The sequence below is a fragment of the Acipenser ruthenus genome, chromosome 56 (genome assembly GCF_902713425.1).
Source record: "Acipenser ruthenus chromosome 56, fAciRut3.2 maternal haplotype, whole genome shotgun sequence".
Classification (NCBI taxonomy): domain Eukaryota; kingdom Metazoa; phylum Chordata; class Actinopteri; order Acipenseriformes; family Acipenseridae; genus Acipenser; species Acipenser ruthenus.
Window position 1 is genome coordinate 2,304,322 of NC_081244.1, and position 22,612 is coordinate 2,326,933.

The following is a 22,612-nucleotide window of genomic DNA, read 5'->3' on the forward strand; positions in this document are numbered from 1 at the left end:
ATATAGAAATTGGGGGTAAATCCTTTAAGGTTAAGGTGGGAGTGATTCCAGCTCCCCCCTTCCCTGTAATCTTAGGGAAGAACTGTGAAAGGTTCCATCAACTGTTAAAAGCCGGAACCACACTGGTTGGAGAAAGGGGGGGACCCCTGCACTCCACTTCTAATTTTGAGGGGGAAAATATGGACGAAGGGTTATTTCCATTTAGGGAGGAAGTAATCAAGCCCCCTCAGGGAGAAAGGAAAACCCGCTCTCAAAAGAAGCGGGAAGGTAGGAAATTTCTGGAGAAAACTAAAAACCTTGGCAGAATTGGGGAAAGCCCTATAAATCTTCCCTCATTACAGGCGGTAGAGTCTGAAGACAATGAAGATTTTTTGAACCGAGCGATTGAACTTGATCGTCCGGTTTTTAAGCAAGCTCAGTTAGAGGATCCTAACTTACGGTATGCATTTGAACAGGCCATGGAAGCTAGTGAAGAATATTGGAAAATATGCGACACAAAACCTACCCCACACTTTCTGTTAAACAACGGCCTGTTATACAGGGTTATTCGGGGTACTCTCCAAGGAGAGCATACCCACCAGTTGCTAGTACCGCACTCACAGAGGAACACCATTATGCGTTTAGCGCATACACATTTGTTGGGGGGACATCTAGGCACTGACAAGACACGAGATAGAATCCTTCTCCGTTTTTTCTGGCCTGGGGTGTGGCGTGAGGTGGCAGATTTCTGTGAGTCTTGTCCCGAGTGCCAGAAAGTGGCAAGTAAAAAACCGCCTCGAGCTCCCTTGATACCGCTACCTATTATTGAGGTGCCCTTTGATAGGGTAGGGATAGATATAGTTGGCCCTTTGCCAAAAACCAAGTCAGGGTGCGAATATATATTAGTGCTAGTTGATTATGCCAGCCGATACCCTGAGGTGGTCCCCTTAAGGAACATGGCTACCAAAACTATAGCCAGAGAACTAATGAATATTTTTTGTAGAGTGGGTCTCCCAAAGGAAGTGCTTACTGACCAGGGAACCCCCTTTATGTCCCGGGTCTTTAAAGAGTTATGCCGCCTCCTGAAAGTAAAAACAATTCGAACCTCTGTGTACCACCCACAGACGGATGGTTTGGTAGAGAGGTTCAACCGAACCCTAAAAGGTATGCTTAAAAGGGTAGCACAAGAAGATTTGTGTAACTGGGATACTGCTTTGCCTTTTCTGATGTTTGCTTTCAGGGAAGTTCCCCAAGCATCAACCGGGTTCTCCCCATTTGAATTACTGTTTGGCAGACAGCCCCGAGGGTTACTAGACGTCTTGCGGGAAGCATGGGAGGCAGAACCAGCTAGAGGGGACAGTGTTGCAGAGTATGTAACTCAACTCCGTGACAGGTTGGGAAAAATGTCCCAACTAGTGCAGGAACATTTAAGAAAAGAGCAGTCCCAACAGGAGCGACAGTACAATCAGGGGGCGAGGGCCCGGGAGTTTAAAGAGGGGGACCGGGTATTGGTGCTGGTCCCATCTGACCCCCATAAGTTTGTAGCAAAATGGCAGGGGCCAGTGGAAATAGTGGAGAAGGTAGGACCCGTGAATTATAAAGTTCATCAACCAGGTAAAAGAAAAACCCACCAGATATACCACGTTAACTTACTAAAGCCTTGGAAAGAACGAGAGTGCTTGTTTTTTAGAAATGCTGAGTTAGAGGGGGAGGATGAAACCCAAGGGGAGCCCAAAGTACCACAAAGACATAGCATATGCAAAGGGGAACACTTGAATAACCAGCAACAAAAAGAACTTAATAAATTGTTGTCCGATAACTCTGATGTATTTTCTAAGGAACCTGGGATCACACACCTGGGGCAGCACCAAATCACAACGGAGCCAGGAGTGAAAGTGTGTCAGCGGCATACACGGGTCCCGGCAGCCAAACGGGTGACCATGAAGGAGGAGGTGAGAAAAATGCTGGAGTTGGGTGTTATTAGAGAATCGTTTAGTGATTGGTGCAGCCCGGTGGTAATGGTTACCAAGCCTGATGGTTCAATACGGTTTTGTATTGATTTCAGAAAATTAAATGCAGTTTCCAAGTTTGATGCATACCCGATGCCTAGAGTGGATGAACTGCTGGAGCGTGTGGGAAATGCCCGGTATATCTCCACTCTAGATCTAACCAAAGGTTACTGGCAGGTACCCTTATCACCGGACTCCTGCGAAAAAACTGCCTTCTCCACTCCTCAGGGTCTCTTTGAATTTGTGGTTCTCCCCTTTGGCTTGCACGGAGCGCCTGCTACTTTTCAACGGTTGATGGATCGGGTCCTCCGTCCTCATGCTGAGTATGCTGGAGCCTACTTAGATGATGTGGTAGTCTTTAGCCATGACTGGCCGACACATCTACAAAGGCTACAGGCGGTATTAAATTCCATTAGGCAGGCAGGGCTCACAGCAAATCCAAAAAAATGCAAATTAGCCTTTTCGGAAACCCAATATTTAGGGTACACAATGGGGCAGGGGTTGGTAAAACCTCAAGAAACTAAAGTTAATGCCCTGAGGAATTATCCTCGTCCCACTACCCAAAGGCAGGTTCGGGCTTTCTTGGGGCTAGCCGGTTATTACCGGAGATTTATTTCGCACTTCGCCACTAGAGCTACACCCCTTACAGATTTGACCAAAGGCCATAAAAATCGGCCCATCCAGTGGTCCAAAGAGTGTGAGGCGGCGTTTCAGGACTTGAGACATGCCTTGTTGTCCAGACCAGTCTTAAAGAACCCTGATTTTAGAAAAGATTTTATCTTGCAGACAGATGCCTCAGGGGTGGGCTTAGGGGCAGTATTAGCTCAGGACTTTGATGGGGAAGAACATCCCATCATGTTTCTAAGCCGAAAACTGTTACCTCGAGAACAACGGTATGCAACGATAGAAAAGGAATGTCTAGCAATCAAGTGGGCTGTAGAAAGCTTAAAATATTATTTGTGGGGACGCCGCTTCACCCTTTATACAGATCATGCCCCGCTGCGCTGGATGTATAAGGAGAAGGATTCAAACCCTCGTCTCACTCGATGGTTTCTGGCTCTACAGCCCTACTGTTTTGAGGTTAAGCACCGGGCAGGTAAGGATCATATGAATGCTGACGTGTTGTCAAGAATCCCTGAATTGACTTCTTCTTCCTGCTCTAGGATTATGCCGAAGCAAAGGGGGAAGGTATGTGAGCCATCTCACAGGCCAACCCGCAGGGGGTGCATATGGTGGGCCGGAGAGAGGCTGACCGGACCCAGCAAACAGCACAGGAGGGATCACTGGCAGCTCTGGAACCAGCCTGCAATGATCAGGAGGAGATAAGTGGGCTATGGGCTACAGGTGCTCATATTTAGGGACGTTAATTAAAATGAATAGATTAGTGATTGCCTCAATTGGCCAGCACCTGTAGCCGATGCAGTTAACAAGCATCTCCTCCAGCCCAGTGATATAAAAAGGCTGAGCAGTCACTAGACAGGGGATCGTGACTGAGGAGAGAAGGACTGAGCCGTGTTGGAACTTGTTGTTTTGAAAATAGTTTTTTTTTTAAAACTACTCCTGTGCAAGATATAGGTTTGTTTTTTTTGTTTGTTTCCCGTTTTTGATGCCCTTCAAGACCCAAAATAAAAGCACACGGATCCACCAAACCTGTGTTCGCCTGTGATTAATTCCACATTAAAAAGTGGTGCCTGCATTCAGCAAGCCTACAATATATATATATATATATATATATATATATATATATATATATATATATATATATATATATATATATCTGTATAATGTGCATAATGTGATATCTTGTAAGAATTATAAGTCGCCCTGGATAACAGCGTCTGCTAAGAAATAAATAATAATAATAACAGTTCCACAAAAACAGAAATCACAGCAGAATTTGTGATTTCTTGGAATGTCTGCCCGACTCCCTCACACACTGTTTGTTTTGCAGCATTGAGACACAACTACTTTCACTTTCAAAGTACACACAAACACTTTCAGGTCAACCCATTTCTGAGAAGTCAGGCACTGTTCTCTACAGTGCAGAAAGGCTTTCAGTTTCATTGATGGTCGTAGATTCAACATTTACTACAGGCATTAACTAAAGTCAGTATCCACAAAAGCTGACTGTGTACTTCCTTCTCGGAGTGATTTGTTCTTTCAATTCAAGGTACAGGAAGGGAACGGCAGGGTGAGTGACAGGTCAGTCTCAGTCTCCTGCATGAACACAGATCATTGTGTGCTCTCATCGTTAAACCAAGGCAGAATTTCAGCAACTGAGAAAACTGTTTGAAAATGGGTATGTATTTTTGGAATTACATGTACATGTACAGTTATGTTTTAGAATTGTTGTAGGTGGTGACATGAGATCAAAATTGTACAACCAGTAATGTTTATTTCTATCATTATGAGAGCAGTGAAACAACTTTTCAGTGAAGATACCTTTAAAATCTGTAGTTTGTTGAAAGGGTTTTTGAGATATTTCATTCACCATTTCCTTAAAGCTGCAGCCCTAAGCTAGTCAGAAGTCACTAAAATTCTGAAAGAAAAATGTAAAGCCTTTAATCTATTCTGCAGTAAATCAAAATTTTAACCAAGAAATGGTGTATTTAATTGTTAAATTGTGTTTTTTTTTTAATTACTATTATAAACAGTAGTAGACTACTTTCATAGTTGTAACAGCATTGATTTGTGATATGAAAAATGTCCCAGTTTTTCACTGTAGAAATGTGGTAACCCTGAACTTTGGAGGTTTTAAGTTACAGAAAACTATAAAACATTTAAGCCAAGTATTGTCAAAGCAGTTCAGCTTCACACGTGACATAGGCTAAAGATTCATTTAACAAAAAAATCGTCTTCTGCTATATACTGCTAGCAACCTTAATCACAAGGAAATGTTTCCTTTATAAATTTAAAACAATTATGCAGCTATATAACGTATTTGTAGTTTTAATGCAAATAAGGAAATCCCACCTCCCTAAAATAAGCGTTTTAGAAAAATAAAATAAGTTTGAAAACAGGGGTATATAGTTTGTTATATTCTTTATTTCAGAAAAATAAATGGTTCAGTAAAAATGGGAAAAACAAAATCAACAGGCTTTTTAGAAAAATAAAAATAAGTTTGAAAATGGGTTTACAGTTTTTTATATTTATTCCAGAAAAAAATAAAATGAGCAGTAAAATGGGTAAAAATAAAAAGGGAACAAAGTGCTGAAAAAATAAATGAGAGAAAAAATGTATAGTGCTGAAAAAATAAATAAGCTTGAAATTGGGAATAATGCAGTGTTTAAAAATAAAGCAAGCTTGAAAATGTGAAAAAAACCAAAAATGTATAAAGTGTTGAAAAAATAAAATTAATAAAAAGGTTTAACTAAAATGTATAGAGTTGAAAAATAAAGTTTTGTGAAATGTTAAAAGCAAGGTTACAATGTGTGCTCTTAAAAATATAAAAAAAAACAGTTTAAAAACAGAGAAATGTTAAACGTCAGAGAACAGAGAAGCATGTCTGTTGAAAAAAGACAAAATGCTTAAAATAAGGAACAACCTGTTTAAGAAATCTACATACTTAACCAAAGACATAAAACAAAAAAATAAATAAACACAATAATAATAATAATAATAATGTGAGACCCTGTATACATTGTTAAGTTAACATTTTAAAAGCCTTATTGCATTATTTATTTTACACAGCTGGATGTACAAGGACGTGTAAAACAGCACGGTCTGCTTCTGAAATGTGACGTACCAAGTGTCTTGAAGTTAAAACATTAAAATGTCCAATAAAAAAAAAGAATACAAACCTTGACTATCGGCTGCCACTATGTTAGACTTGTTACAATGTCTTTACTAAAACTGAAGAAAAAAAAGAGTTTTAAAATAAAACGCGACAAACCTTTTCTGTGTCAGTGCTTGTCTGTGTATCTGAATAAACAGAGAATTGCGAGTGTGGCTGGCAGTTCCCCCAGTGTGCTAAGGGCGTTGTGGGAGTGCCACCACCCTTCCTGTCACTTGTTTGTAGTTTTTACAGAAGTTTTACCTCAGTTCAGGGCCATGTGTGTCGTTTTAAAACACTGTTTTAAAGTTTCAGTCAATTTTGATCTTAAGAAAACAAAATTGTTACAGTAAAACGGTAAATAAAACTAAAGTATAGAGTTGTTGTTGTATTTTTTTAATTTATACAAATAAAATAAGGCATATGTTGACCCAGCCGTACAGAAAGACCAGTTTGGGTCTCTCTTGGCAATGCGGGAGCTGCCTGTAAGCTTATGCAAAAGTAAACGAACAAAAAAAGTTTGTACAGACTGAAGGATTATCAGCTGAACAAAACAGTCTTTAGGCACATATTTAAACACTTTGAAATCAGGTGTTTATACTGATATGCACAGATTATGAATGTCTATTTAAGTTTATTTAGTTTAAAGCTTAAAAACAACAAAAAAATATGCTACAAGAATTGACTATCAGCGGTCATATTTACGACAATTTCCAACTTTGTTACAACGTATTTACTTAAAACAAAAATCAGTTTTAAAATAAAATGCGACAAACTTAGGCTGTGTCCTAAGAGGCAATTGTACAAGCGACAGGCCCCCCTCATGGGCGAGGGGCTGGGGATTACACTGGCCTGTGGAGGCTATAGGCAATAAGTGACTGTTTTTTATTTTGAGATGCTGTTCAAGAGTGTGTTGTAATTCATTTAGGTAGAAGGACCAAAGTTTCAAAGAGGGGAACGGTAAACAATTTATAAGTTAATTAAAACAAGAATTGGCAGTGTTGGCGTTTGTGTTAAATCAATTTTAAAAAGTCATTTATCATATACAGACATGCTCAAATTTGTTGGTACCCTTACAGCTCATTGAACTAATGCTTCATTCCTCCTGAAAAGTGATGAAATTAAAAGCTATTTTATCATGTATACTTGCATGCCTTTGGTATGTCATAGAATAAAGCAATGAAGCTGTGAAAAGAGATTAATTATTGCTTATTCTACAAATATATTCTAAAATGGCCTGGAACATTTGTTAATACCCCTTAGAAAAGATAATAAATAATTGGATTATAGTGATATTTCAAACTAATTAGTTTCTTTAATTAGTATCACACATGTCTCCAATCTTGTAATCAGTCATTCAGCCTATTTAAATGGAGAAAAGTAGTCACTGTGCTGTTTGGTATCATTGTGTGCACCACACTGAACATGGACCAGAGAAAGCAAAGGAGAGAGTTGTCTGAGGAGATCAGAAAGAAAATAATAGACAAGCATGGTAAAGGTAAAGGCTACAAGACCATCTCCAAGCAGCTTGATGTTCCTGTGACAACAGTTGCAAATATTATTAAGAAGTTTAAGGTCCATGGAACTGTAGCCAGCCTCCCTGGGCGCGGCCGCAAGAGGAAAATCAACCCCAGATTGAACAGAAGGATAGTGCTAATAGTAGAAAAAGAACCAAGGATAACTGCCAAAGAGATACAAGCTGAACTCCAAGGTGAAGGTACGTCAGTTTCTGATCGCACCATCCGTCGCTTTTGAGCGAAAGTGGGCTCCATGGAAGAAGACCCAGGAGGACTCCACTTTTGAAAGAAAAACATAAAAAAGCCAGACTGGAATTTGCTAAAATGCATATTGACAAGTCACAATCCTTCTGGGAGAATGTCCTTTGGACAGATGAGTCAAAACTGGAGCTTTTTGGCAAGTCACATCAGCTCTATGTTCACAGACGAAAAAATGAAGCTTTCAAAGAAAAGAACACCATACCTACAGTGAAACATGGAGGAGGCTCGGTTATGTTTTGGGGCTGCTTTGCTGCGCCTGGCACAGGGTGCCTTGAATCTGTGCAGGGCACAATGAAATCTCAAGACTATCAAGGCATTCTGGAGCGAAACGTACTGCCCAGTGTCAGAAAGCTCTGTCTCAGTCGCAGGTCATGGGTCCTCCAACAGGATAATGACCCAAAACACACAGCTAAAAGCACCCAAGAATGGATAAGAACAAAACATTGGACTATTCTGAAGTGGCCTTCTATGAGTCCTGATCTGAATCCTATCGAACATCTATGGAAAGAGCTGAAAATTGCAGTCTGGAGAAGGCACCCATCAAACCTGAGACAGATGGAGCAGTTTGCTCAGGAAGAGTGGGCCAAACTACCTGTTAACAGGTGCAGAAGTCTCATTGAGAGCTACAGAAAACGTTTGATTGCAGTGATTGCCTCTAAAGGTTGTTCAACAAAATATTAGGTTAGCGGTCCCATCATTTTTGTCCATGCTATTTTCATTTGTTTTCTTATTTACAATATTATGTTGAATAAAAAATCAAAAGCAAAGTCTGATTTCTATTAAATATGGAATAAACAATGGTGGATGCCAATTACTTTTGTCAGTTTCAAGTTATTTCAGAGATAATTGTGCATTCTTCGTTTTTTGTGGAGGGGTACCAACAAATTTGAGCACGTCTGTAGATAGCCCCTCTCAATAATGGCACAGAACACTTCTCGTTACACAGTATGTCACTCTCATTTTAATTTTTTTCATAAATAGGACTGTTATGTATTTACAGAAAACTGTATGAAAACTATTCTGGATAGCCTGTTAAGTGCTCAGAATAGCGGGGTGTCTGTATAAAGAAATCAAGTGTCAGATTGGTTAACAGAATTGGTTAACAGACCAGTACGCTTACACGATGCATAAACCAAATAGGGGAATATTTTTTTAACAGAAACAGAACTGTGGTTGCTGACTGAGTCACAATGGCAAAATGAACTAGAGATGTGCCGGTATTCAAACTTCAACGATGGTTTTTGGTTACATTTTAGCATGTATAGCTGCACGTTCTAAGGATGCAGGGGCTGGCCCTTTGACAAGCAAGACAGCTAAAGAAGTGAACAGCGCATTTCAAAACTTCCAACCGCTGCATCCTGCACTGATATCTAGAGGTTGTCCAGCCAGTTTCACAAGAGAATCGGCAATGCAATTGCGATAAACAATTGTTGGGGAGTTCTTAGCACAGGGCGCGTAGAATGTCATTTATCTGTCACACAGAACATTCTGATTTATATACGCTACCGGTATGTGGTCATTTGCTCTATTCATTAAAATTAAAACAGTATTTTTTAATGTACAGTAGGCTATAAATAAACAGCTACTGGACCAAATTTTCACTACTACCTTAAAAATTTGAGAGGGGACTGGGAAGGGGGAGATTTGTCTGTGAAATAATGCTTATTATTATTATTATTATTATTATTATTATTATTATTATTATTATTATTATTATTATTATTATTATTATTATTATTATTTGATGTAGGTATTGTCGGGGACGAATTGCACCCATTTTCTACCTGCACATCACATCAATCCTGGAACACTTAGCTGCCACTTTAGACAGTTCTTTATTTCTTTTATTTCATTGCTGGCTTGACATGGAGCTCACGTTCTGGAAAAACCTCAGACAACTGCAGTGACACTGCTAGTGAACAACTGTGATTGAAAATCCCTGGAAGCGTGGTCAAATTCAGCTCAGTCTTACAACTAATAGCGCCCCTCCTCTGCCTTTATTAACCAATGATACGTCACTCTCATGGCTTAGTGCTGGGAGGTGTATAGTAAAAAGAATGACAACACTAATACATCATAATGAGTCATTTTCTCGATGACAAGATTAGACGAGACAGAGATAAATTTAACTGTGACAGAACAGGGCAGCTGACATTGAGCAAGTTTGTGAACAGGTTGTAGATCAGATGTTCTGGTGATGGACATCAGCGGCAATGAATTTGGAGAGGCACTGCGGTAAATGGCTTGGGCAGCATGGCAATTGCCATCGGTTATTTCGCACCCTGGACTTAGTGTAGTGTGTGTTGGGACAAGACCAAACCTGGTGGGATCTGTTATGTCAATCTGTCTCCTCTCCCATATTTCATAGTAGTATGATTGCTTAGGACACACCAACGCTGCCTGCTACAAATTTGAAAATCTCATTTTTAAATTGTTGTTCTCTGACTAACAAATCTCTACTTCTCAGCGAACTTATCACTGATACCAATCTTGTTCTTCTCTGTCTAGCTGAAACCTGGCACTCTGTAAACGACATGCACTCGCTGCATCTAGCCACCCCAAAGGGCTGTTCCCTCTTTGATAAACCTCGCCTCACTGGCCGAGGCGGGGGCACTGCTGTTATTGCTAATTCTGTGCTTGCTTCCTCAGTTCTTTCTTTTCTTATTTTCTTTCTTTGAGCATCTCGCCATCAAGCGCCCCTCTCCCATGACCCTCACCCTTGCTGTTATCTACCGTCCAAGAATAACTCAGCTTTTATTGTCAAGTTTTCAGAATTCCTCTCCCTCCTCTACTTCTACTGATAAAATCCTACTCCTAGGTGACTTCAACATTCATATTGACTTGCCTTCCTCCCCCCTATTGACCACCTTCAACACGCTTCTGGACTGTCTTGGACTCTCTCAATCTGTCAACATCCATACTCACACCCAAGGACACACCCTGGATCTGCTCATCACCAAGGGTCTTGACCCCTCAAATCTCACCATCTCAGATATATCTCTCTCTGACCATTTCTTAATCACTGCTAATATTAATCTCCCTGATCCTTCCTCTGCTACTGATACTGTTAGCTCCTTCCGTCCCAAGAATCTGCTGGTCCTCTGAAACACTCAGAATGGGTCTTTTCATCCCCTCTAACTGGTACTCTCCTGTCCTCAGTTGACGATGCGGTGACCCTCTACAATGCCACCCTTCCTCAAATCTAGGGCTTCTGTTTTTATGGTTTTAGTAATTGTATTTTTCGGTGCTTATTTTTAGCTATTTTCAAGTTTTATGCAAATCATTTTTTTTCAGGTCTTTTATTTTTGATATACTGTATGACATTTGTGTTTTTGGTTACTTTCCAAAATGCTTGAGCATTTTTTTTGTCAAATTATGTATAGTTGTAACTCGACAGAACTTGCACACTTAAGTTGTACCTTCTTTCCTTTGCTGTCTTCCACAACGAAATCCCTATGGTCACGGGCATATTCTGGGGTTTTTGTGTGTAGGCATTTTTGTACACAGTTCTGTTTTAAATCCTCCCTATTTTAACTGTAATACATCTTTAAATCCCGCTAACAAGCCTCCTTCCTGATTATAATATTGTTTTCAATCTTGCAAGTGGAGTCTCCAATAGAAATGTAGGGATGTGCTGTCACTCCGTAGTTGGGGCGGGTTTAAAGTATTCAGAACTAATCAATGATAGATACAAGTCAGGAAGGCGGCACATTGCCCAGCAGCACTGGGAAATGTATTTATTATTATTTTTGTAGTAGGTTTTATTTTTTTTTAATTGAAAAAGGGTAAAGTCAACGTGAATTGATTAACCATTTCCACAGTTTTTCCGGTGTTTTCCGGTGTTTATTGGCTACCTACCGATTTAATTTTTGTTTTGTATCTGGGATGTTTTATCGGGTTTTATCAGTTAAAACCGAAAATCAGAAGCCCTACTCATATCATCGACACTGTTGCCCCGCTTACAACCAGAACCATCAAGAAAGATCGAACCTGCCCCTGGGACACCCTCGAACTTCGATTGCTTAAGTCTGTCTGTTGCAAGCTTGAGCGCAAGTGGAGGTCACCTGGACTAACGGTTCACAGAGAGATCTGGACTGACCATCTCGGTAGCTACAGGCATGCGGTTGCCGCTGCCAGGCTGAATTACTTCTCTGAAATCATAACTATGGGATACGGTAAACCCAATGTTCTCTTTAAGACCATTGACCAAATCCTACATCCAGCCGCCGACAAATACATCTACCGCTCATCCTCCTCTTACCTGTCATGATTTCTCCTCTTTCTTTCGCAACAAAATCTATTCTACGCTTTCCCGAAACAAACCCAGTCTACTACTTGACCACCTTGACTCCTCCGGTTGGCCCTCCTGCATTCTCCTCTTTCTATCCTCGCTCCATTACTAAGCTTGCCTTCCCTCGACCCAGCTGACTTATCCAATTTCCATCCTATCTCCAATCTCCCTTTTCTCTCCAAAACTCTCGAAAAAGCTGTAGCTAGTCAGCTGATGAAACATCTTACGGATAACAATCTGCTTGAATCTCTACAGTCTGGCTTCTGGCCGCATCACAGTATTGAAACTGCTCTACTCTGGATTGTGAATGACCTCCTGCTTAAAGCTGATGCTGGTGCTCCCTCTGTGCTTGTCCTCCTTGACCTAACAGCCGCTTTTGACATCATAGATCATAGCACTCTTCTTGACCGCCTTCAGAAGTATGCAGGGATCTCTGATACCTGTCTCTCCTGGATGTCATTTTACCTATCCAGATGTGTGCAGTCTGTTTTCTATGCTGGATTCAGTGGTGTCGCAAACCCAGTCACTTGTGGTGTCCCCCAAGTATCTGTTCTTGGCCCCCTTCTCTTCAATATCTACATGCTTCCCTTGGGTCACCTCATCCACCAACACAGCCTCATGTTTCACTGCTATGCTGACGCCACACAGCTCTACTTAAAACTTGACCCTGGAAGCCCCTCTGCCATGGTCTGGCTCTCGGCTTGCATTCAAGACACCGAGGCCTGGATGTCTGCCAATTTTCTTCAACTGAACAATAGCAAATCTGAACTCCTAGTAGGATCTAAAACTCAACTTAAGAACCTCAATATAGCTGCCCTGAACCTCGGAAACTCTCTGCTGCTGCCTTCCCCCACAGTACGAAGCCTTAGTGTACTTCTTGACAGCAACCTCTCCTTCGATGCACACATCTCCTCTGTGGTCAAATCTTCCTTCTACCATCTTCTAAACATCTCCAAAGTCCGTCCCTACCTTTCCCTCCCAGATGCGAAGATACTCTGTCATGCATTTGTCTCCTCTCAACTCGACTACTGCAACTCTCTATATAGTGGTCTCCCTGCATGCCCCATAAACCGACTGCAGCTATTTCAGAATGCCGCTGCCAGGATACTTACCAGATGTAAAAAACGTGAACACACCACCCCCCGTCTTGCCCAGCTGCACTGGCTACCTGTAAATTTGGTGGTCCTACGACTCTGGCCTGCTTGTTCTCCCCAAGAGCACCACACTTGGAGAATGCTCGTTTAGCTTCATGGCTCTGTGTTTGTGTGTGTTGTTGGGAGGAACAGGGGCAGCAGCAGTGTGGAGTAGTGGTTAGGGCTCTGGACTCTTGACCAGAGGGTCGTGGGTTCAATCCTAGGTGGGGGACACTGCTGCTGTACCCTTGAGCAAGGTACTTTACCTTGATTGCTCCAGTAAAAACCCAACTGTATAAATGGGTAATTGTATGTAAAAATAATGTGATATCTTGTAACAATTGTAAGTCGCCCTGGATAAAGGCATTTGCTAAGAAATAATAATATTGAGATAGAGTAATATTACTTGATCAGTTAAGTAAGTAGGTCTATGATGTCATAGCTGTGCGGTAAAACAATTATTACTGCATGCTCATGTGATCTTGTTTAGCCAATCACAGGATCTAATTTATCCAAGCCATTTTATAAACAGTACATATGGACTGGAGAGGAGGGATATAGTGGAAACTAGAGTTGCCAGCAACTTTACGGCTTCCAGTACTAGTCACTAGTATATAGGGGAAGTAGGTGTACAGTCTGATAGTCGAGCTAGTGGAGAGAGAGAGTGGTGTGGTGGTTTGTTTATTGTTTTATTTGTTGTGAAGAATAAAACGTATTGAAAACTTACCATTTTGCATCCATATCTGTCACACACCCTTTATTTTAAGTTGTGCCAATCTGTCCTGTACTTATTCTGAGTACTTGAAATTGTTTTACATTATCCACCCGGTCATTATCTAATTATTATTAATGGTGTTCTTCTGATTTTAGCAGCCAGAATAATTGGAGTTGCTTCTCTTATTCATCAATCTGGAGGTTAAGAGATGCTGTGAAGTTACTCAACAGCGTATTTTGTGTTTCCGAGTGGCCTCCCAGGAGCATCCCCTTGTCATGGACACCATTCCTTCACACCAGACATGCTGTAGTTCTGATTTTCATATTTCATTTGTAGGCAGAGGTTTTCAACATGGGTATTGAGATGATAATGAAAAATATGTTTTATGTTTTATATACTGTAGAAATAAAATGTTAGACTTAAGAGTTTGCTTATGTGCAATTGCAAGGGAAGGTGCTTGTCTGCCATTCTGTGTAAATGCTGCTTGTAAATAACAGGAAATGAGCTGCGGTTTTAGTTTGCAGGCAGTAGCACAGGAAAGGACCTAAACCTCAGACAGTTGTGAGACAAGGTTAATGTAAAAGAGTGAAGTAAAGGTCAGAAATGTTTTTTTTTATGTTTAGAAGCTATAAGGATGTTCTAGCTTTCATATCTGCATAGCAACTGATGAAGTTATGATGTATGCTAGACTATATAAGTGTGAATTTTAATAATTTGATGGGCATTCTGCAGGGTGTAACAATGTAAGTCCAATGTTAAGCAGGAGATGGGTCCTGTACGCTGAAGCCATCACATAACTGATATAACTGAATTGAATTGTAGTGAAGTTGTTTATTGTTGGTATACCTGAATGAATTGTTAACGCTTTGATCAAAGTTGTGTTCAGTCTACTTCACCTACACATTTGTTCATTATCTAGTTTAATATTACATTTTAATTTTTTTTTTTCAAAACTTTCTGGCAATTTTGTGAATTCCATACTGTATTCCCCTTCTGGCAATTGGTGAAGGCTCAATGAAATCAATTTGTAGCCTTTCCCAAGTGCCACGTGGAGGTGTTGGTCTGGTAAGTTAAACTTTGCCAGGGTTAACTTAAGCACAAATTAGACATAGTTTGCAGACACGTGTTACATCAGCATGCATGTTAGGCCACCAGAAGTGGTTGTGCGTACAAGCCAGTGTTATAGTGACACAATTCCTACGGGCCCACTGAGTAATAGTCATGTAGTGTCCCAAATACGGCTGTCTGAATAAATGTACACAGGTCCCTTAATATTCAGCAAGAGAGCAATCAGGGCTGTAAGTTTGGCAACCTGTGCTGACTGATTTCCAGGGAGTTGCAATGCATAAGATTCTCCCAAATCACATTGGTAAATGCAAATCCAGTCCCAAAAGTGACTGTCAAACCAGTACCAGGAGCACGTGGTGGTCAGCTATCCAGCGACCCATGTGTTGAATAGAAACACCATTTATTCATCCATCTAACAGTGTGATGGGCATATGTGCAGCATTACTGTGTTAAAGCAGAGTAGCTACTTTACACATTCATCATGGTTTTTGTTTATTCGTTTGTACACAGCGTGGTTTTCTGTCCAGTTTGTTTAGGCTCTTTGAATTCCCCGGAAGAACTGAAACTCCTCGTCCTCTATTTAAAATGTCTCTGTATGTCTAGTTGTCAGTTTGTGTTTCTGAAGGGTGTGGGTTTGTGTGTGAGAGAGCAGCTCTGTAGCTGCTGACAGGATGTCTCTTAACCCTTTCAATAATCGCAGGGTCTTCAATGTTACAAATCAAAATATCTGCCTTTTAATTCTGGATTTTATTTTATCATATTTCTTCTTTGTCTTTATACAAATATCAAAACTGTGAACCCTCTTTCCTCTTTTTTTAGTCCCAAACTAACTCATAATTTCTAATTTATTATTTCTGTTTTTGGAATAGGCATATTAATTATATTTTAATATTATTGTTATTTAACTCTTTCTTCAGTCTTGTTCACATTTGTCTTAATATTCTTTTAAAATTCCAAATTGTGATATATTCTATTTAATCATTGCCGACACAACTGTTATTTTATTTCTCTAGTTTATAGTTCTCTTTTTCTAATTTGGATATGCACCTGAGATTTCTGGGTCAGAATGCACATGGGATGAGAGATGGCATAATCTCCTTTGAAAATGAGGCCCTTAGTTTGGAGGGATACTTTGGAGCCATGAAGATGCTTAGAGGTTGCCTGAGACCACGATTCAAATTCGAGGTCCAACGCTACACATGTTTAAAGGCATTGTCAATGAGTTATTATTGCTTAGGACAATCCTGTTTGTTTGGTTGAATGCAAGCTTGTGCACTTTAATATGCATTGGTGTGAAGTCTTTTAGATACAAGACAAGTGTTTTTCTCCTGTTAACCGTTCGTCCAGAAAATGTAGTAAACTGTGCATCGCAGCAAACATCAGTTTCTGACTTCTAACAGTATTTTTTTTTAATTATTATTTTTTGTTTGTTTATTCGTTTGAACAATCTGAAAACAATGAGGCATGCTGGGAAATAATAATAATAATAATAATAATAATAATATTAATAATAATAATAATAATAATAATAATAATAATAATAATAATAATAATAAACCATTAAACTAGGTAACTTTTAAAAAAGGGTTAATGATATGAAATCTGATTACTTGTCTGGGTTGTTGTCCCACTATCAGCTTCAGCATGCACTGCAGTCAATTGATAGGAGTTTTCTCTGCATTCTAAAAGTTAGGTTCAGAAAGAACAGAGAAGTTTCATTTTCTGTTCAGGCTCCACAACTGTGGAATTCTCTGCCCATTAGAGGTTTACTTTTGCTTAGTTCACTGGGCGTGAGCTGGGGGGGAAAGATAAGGCAGAAGAAGCAGCAAGGAGCAGTTAGTAGGACAGAATGTGGTCACCGACTGGGGCCGACGCTGTCGACATCCCAGGGGCGGAGGACCCGGCAACCGGAAACGGGATAGAAAAGAGGTCGTTGACTGGGGCCGACGCTGTCGACATCCCAGGGGCGGAGGACCCGGCAACCTGAAAACACATATGAGGGTTAGACTTGAAAAGCCACCCCTCGGGAGGAGATGAGAGAGGTACCCAGCATTTGAGGCTTATGTAAGGGGCGCTCGTAAAACCCGATTGGCCGAGACATCAAGCTGCCTGGGACCTGAAAATAAGGACATAGCATTGAGGTTAGTATAGGACTCGGCACGAGTGACCACGTCCTGAAGAGAGGCAGAATAGAAGAGAGCCTCGAGTGAGATGAGCGCAGGAGCTGCGACAGGACAAAGTTTGGCCGGGGGTCCGCTCTGACTCACGCGGTGAGAACCCCTGAAGGTAAGGGAGGCGGCTGCCTAGCCCTGAGGTCGGGGAAGTGAGCCTCACTTGCCCCCCAGAGATGACCGATGCGAAGGCATGTAGAAGGTGGAGGAGGGGAGGAGGAGGAAAAACGAAACACTAGACAGAAAAGGTGCAGGTGATCAGGTCTTAAATAGTAAATAGAACTAATTAACTGGAGATTAGAAAATTGAAAGATTAGAGATTAGCGGCCCCCCCAGCTCCACGCCCCCCGAACCTCGCAAGCTAACATTTAATCCTCTTCGTGCACATTTGCGAAACTGTCAAGTGCCAATTCATTCTGTCTTTTCTAGATTGTGACTAGCAATGAGACTGTTACATGGACTGGTAAAGTTGAAAAGCATGTCTTCTGTGTGGATTGTACTAATTAGACAGCTGTAATTGGTGTGGCACACCACTGGTTAACTCGCTCCATTTTGAGGTTTCTCCTCTAATCAGTACTTTCTGTTTTCTACATGTTAACCACTCCCTAATCCATGTGCATGCATTTCCTTGAATCCCTACTGCGTTCAGTTTGAGAATTAATCTTTTATGCGGGACTTTGTCAAAAGCTTTCTGGAAATCTAAATAAACCATGTCATATGCTTTGCAATTATCCATTGTTGGAAAAGTTTAATTTTCAATGTAAATACAGTATTTTTGCTGTGCAAATCTTATAAATGTTCATAAATAAAAATATTAAGTCAGATGATTTTTAAAAAACATGCTGACTGTCTCCCAGGATACTGTTACCATATAGGTAATTTTCCATTTTGGATCTTATTATAGTTTCCATAAATTTACATATAATAGAAGTCAGGCTTATTGGTCTGTAGTTACCTGGTTCGGTTTTGTCTCCCTTTTTGTGGATCGGTATTACATTTGCTATTTTCCAGTCTGTCGTTACAACCCCTGTGTCAAGAGACTGTTGCATGATCTTGGTTAACGGTTTGTAAATAACATCTTTCTTTTCTTTGAGTACTATTGGGAGGATCTCATCCGGCCCAGGGGATTTGTTTATTTTAAGTCCCTAGTCCCTTTAACACGTCTGCCTCTGTTATGCTAAATTTATTTAAAACTGGATAGGAACAGGTCAACATGTGGGGCATGTTGTCCGTGTCCTCCTTTGTAAAAACCTGTGAAAAGTAATCATTTAATATATTTGCTATTTTTTTCTTCATCTATGTTTTTGCCATTTGTGTCTCTTAGACATTTAACCTCCTCTTTGAATGTTCTCTTGCTGTTATAATATTGGAAAAACATTTTGGAATTGGTTTTAGCCCCCTTAGCAATGTTCATTTCTATCTCTCTCTTGGCCTTTCTTACTTCCTTTTTGACTTGCGTTTGCAGTTCCAAGTACTCTTTCTGTGTACTTTGATTTTGGTCCTTTTTAAACGCTCTGTAAAGTGCCTTTTTTCACTGAATATTTTTTTTTAATTGATCTATTAAACCATTTTGGCCATTTTGTTTTAGATTTAGATTTGTCTACCTCTAGTACTACAAAAAAACAGCCATCCTTTTTCTGTGAATGTTTTCTCTATTTTACTCCAATCTACTTCTGTTAGTCTCTGTTTCATACCATCATAGTTTGCAAACCTGACCACTGTTTTAGTTATTCTGTCTTCGTTGTTTGAAAAGACTAAATCAAGGCATGCCTCCCCTCTGGTCGGTGCCTTTACAAATTGTGTTAGGAAGCAGTCATTTGTCATTTCCACCATTTCAATTTCATCCGTCGTGCTCCCCACCAGGTTTTCCCATTTTATATGTGGGAAGTTGAAATCCCCCATTAGTATGGCTTCTCCTGTTCTACACGCATTTCTAATGTCATTGTATAACAGATTATTTTGCTCGCCGTCTGAATTTGGTGGTCTATAGCATGCTCCTATTATTATGCCCTTTGAATGTTTGTCCATTATTCTGACCCATATTGATTCTGCATTGTTTTCTTTGTCCTGATTTAACACCTGGGGTTCAAGGCTATTTCTTATGTATAGCGCTACCCCTCCACCTCTTCTGTCCTGCCTGTCTTTCCTATACAGTGTGTACCCACTAATATTATATTCGTCTCCATCACTCTCAGACAACAAAGTTTCTGTAACACCTATCACATTGTAGTTACTTGTTAGTGCAGTAGCTTTAAGTTCTAACATTTTGTTTCTCAGACTTCTAGCATTTAGATAAATACATTTAATGGATGTCTTACCTGATTGGGTTTGTTTTCTCCCTGCTGGTTTAGATCAATATGATTATATATATATATATATATATATATATATAAAGAAAGTAAGGTATACCCTGATACAATCATATAAGCATTGATTTACATGCCAACTTTGACTCAAGTCTCAGTTAAGGCTCAAACACAAAATGTGCATCAGAAACAAACCAGAATGAACCATCTGAACAGTACCAGACAACTTCAACACAAACGGCTTCACTATAAGCAATATTTAGTTCAATACATTCAGATGCTTTATCCATGTCTACAGTTCTGACAAAGATCTCTACTTTTATAAGTGTTTCTGTACAGCCTACCCCCTAGGCTTGATGTCAAATGCCTGTTTGCCCTTTAGGAAGTATACCTAACCTAAAAGCATTTGGCTCAATCCAGTTTCTCTTTGAAGTAGAGCTAGTTTTTATAACCCTCATAAAACCAACTGTAATTTCCTAAGAACACCTGTTTTAAAATGTCCTGGAGGTCAGGCTTCTCCTAACAAGGACAAAGGCCAAAATGCAATCAGCTCTCTAGGTTCTAAGAGACTGAAAGATCTTCATCAACTTACTGTCTAATTAGAAATTCAACCAGAATATACCTTACTATTAGTTTGTGAGATGTATTCTAGGACCAAACAATTCATTTCTATCTAAATAAAATATTCCAACATACCCCAGATAAGAGTTCTGGTGTTTCTTGTAAGAATTTTAGTCCACAGAATGAGTGGTATGAAGACAGTTCCAGTTAATGAAGTTTATTGGAGTAAATAATATAGTTCCCAGCATACCAGTACAGATCAAAGTAGCCGGGTACAGTCAGGCAAGCAAATACAAAGGACTGCTCTTCTGCCAACAACTCAGGAAGACACAGATAACCGCTTGCCTCTAGAAGCATAACAAGTAACCCTTAACAAACTTATAACCTCCACAGCCATGAATGTGCAGCAATTAATCAAGTCTCTCTCCTCAGCTGTTTGCTTTCAGTGTCTGTAAACCAGGTTGACACCCAAGAATATTTAGGGAGCTTCATATCACTTAATTATCAATGTATTTACTTGCATTCTGATAATCCCAGATCTTTCCAGGACTCTCACCTCGGGGTCCAAACTATAGTTCACTGTTTTCAGTGGTCATGCATTCTCATCTTAAAGTCAGTTTATCAAACAATATAATACAATCTACCATAAAAAACACTATTGCAATTATTATTAATAATAATAATAATAATAATAATAATAATAATAATAATAATGAATTTAAAAATAAATTCCCAACCTCATGAGAACCAAAAATGCAGTCAATGACAGAGGACGCAAATAAGAGGTCAAATGTGAGAAATGAATCATTCACAGAATGTAGATTGTATGTCTAGTGCTTTAAACTCACAAGTGTCTTGCTTTGCTTCCCCCCACCAGTGGCACCAGTACTGATACCAGCAGTAGTGGCTGCAATGGGAGCGGCAGCAGGCATCAAAGTGGGACACGCAGTCCACGTTGTAATCGGAACCATGCTGGGAGCCACAGCTGGGTTAGCTGCAGCAATGTTCCTGGGAGAAACAGTAATAGCACAACCAGAAAAAGGACATAAATTAGCAATGGCAGGAGCAACGGTGGGAACAGTGCTGGGATGTGCGGTAGGACTGGAGGCAGGAGTGGTCGCGGCCATAGCGGTCGTTGGTGCCTTATTGCTATACTCCGGAATGGGGATAAATGAAATTGTTTACCAAGGAATAGCGGACATCAAGCACCTAATAGATGCTTTGCTGGAAGTGATAGACATGGCAGGGGAAAAGACAATCCAAGCAGGAATTTCAGTGCTGCTGGGAATGATGGTAGGAGTATCCTTGGAAGGTAACGCAGGGATTTGGCTTTGTGCCGGGACAGCTGCAGTGTTGGGAGCTGTGCTTTCAGGGAGAACAGAAGATGTTTTCATGGAGACCACAGGAGCAGCTGTAGGTGCAATGCTGGGGACAAGGGCAGGAATAGGCATCATTGCATTGTTTCTAATAATGAAGAAGGATTTTACTCTCAGATTGATAAAACAGCGAACGGAAAACTGGCCCACTGTCGCTTTGGTGGAAAGGATCAGGAGTATGGGGGAAACTACCGTCGGAGCAGCAATCGCAGCGGTGCTGGGGATGATGGTAGGAGTCGCCATGGGAGCCGAGGTGGGGATTCTCCTGCGCGCATGCACTGCTGCCGTGTTGGGAGCTGTGTTTTCAAGGAGGGCGGGAGCAACAGGTGCTTTCGCAGCGGCTACAGGTGCAACAGTGGGTGCCATGCTGGGGACAGCAGTCCTTGTGGTTACACCGCTGCTAATACTGAAGATGGGTAGCACTCTAGGATTGCTAATAGAACAAGTGAAATATATCGGTTCCGATGTGCAAGAGTTAATGAACGCCTTTACCTCATTAGATCTACAGGAAGGGGGAATGCGTGACTTTTTTTTCGCATTGATTACAGTGATGGGAGTGGCTTGGTTGGTAGCAGTATTTTTAGCAGCGCTTCTAGTATAAATTGGATCACCTGGAATGCTGCTTTTTGCCCCTGGCCTAGCACGGTTTAACAAGAGAACCACCAATACAGTAATTTTTACCCCTTCAGAACTACATTTCCCATAATCCTCCTGTTCATATATGTGAGTTGGAGGATGATGGGAAATGTAGTTCTGAAGGGGTCAAAATTACTGCATTGGTGGTTCTAGTGTTAACAGGAGCAGCAAATGGAGTTCTGCAAAATGCAAGAAAGCAACGACCAATGATGAAGTGAATGATTACTAGCAAAGGTATGCATAAAAGACACACAGCTATCCTTACAAAAATATAGTATGGTTTTAATGAGCTACTGTTATTAGCTGGTAACTATGATTAAATGCCTCCTTTGTTTGATTGATGTAAAATCCTCCATTTTCTAGTAGATTTGATTATTTACATGATTTCTGATATTTAGTAGAATGGCAGTACATTGCTCTTATTTTTGCACTGTAAATAAATGTGCTATAAATGTATGGGTTTATTTCAATAACGCTTTCGTTTGTGTATGCAGAGTGTATTTTACAGCTGAAAACAATTAAAAATGTTTACTTAAAGGCCAACTAATGTGATTGTGTGATTATTATTATTATTATTATTATTATTATTATTATTATTATTATTATTATTATTATTACCACCAATTCAGTAAAAGGTCCAGGCCTCTTTGGAAGGCAGTGGTCGATTCAATGATTCAATTGTGTGGTGTGCATGGTCAGTTTAAAAGTTTAGAATCCTGTTCTGTCTCAAAAGGGCCGGAAAATGATGGGGCCAGGTAACCCACACAGACTCACCCAGACACATGCACACACACGCACACACAGAGGAACAAAGAGC

The 22,612-nt window shown here is 40.3% G+C and overlaps 1 protein-coding gene across 1 annotated transcript; it reads left to right on the forward strand.

Annotated features, from left to right (window-relative positions):
* Positions 1 to 4,009: 4,009 nt before the first annotated feature.
* On the forward strand, positions 4,010 to 22,331 carry LOC117967705 (uncharacterized). Its single transcript, XM_034914986.2, has 2 exons — positions 4,010 to 4,287; positions 20,661 to 22,331. The coding sequence occupies exons 1-2, from the start codon at positions 4,284 to 4,286 to the stop codon at positions 21,758 to 21,760; spliced, it is 1,104 nt and encodes a 367-aa protein (XP_034770877.1). The 5' UTR covers positions 4,010 to 4,283; the 3' UTR covers positions 21,761 to 22,331.
* The last annotated feature ends 281 nt before the right edge of the window (positions 22,332 to 22,612 follow it).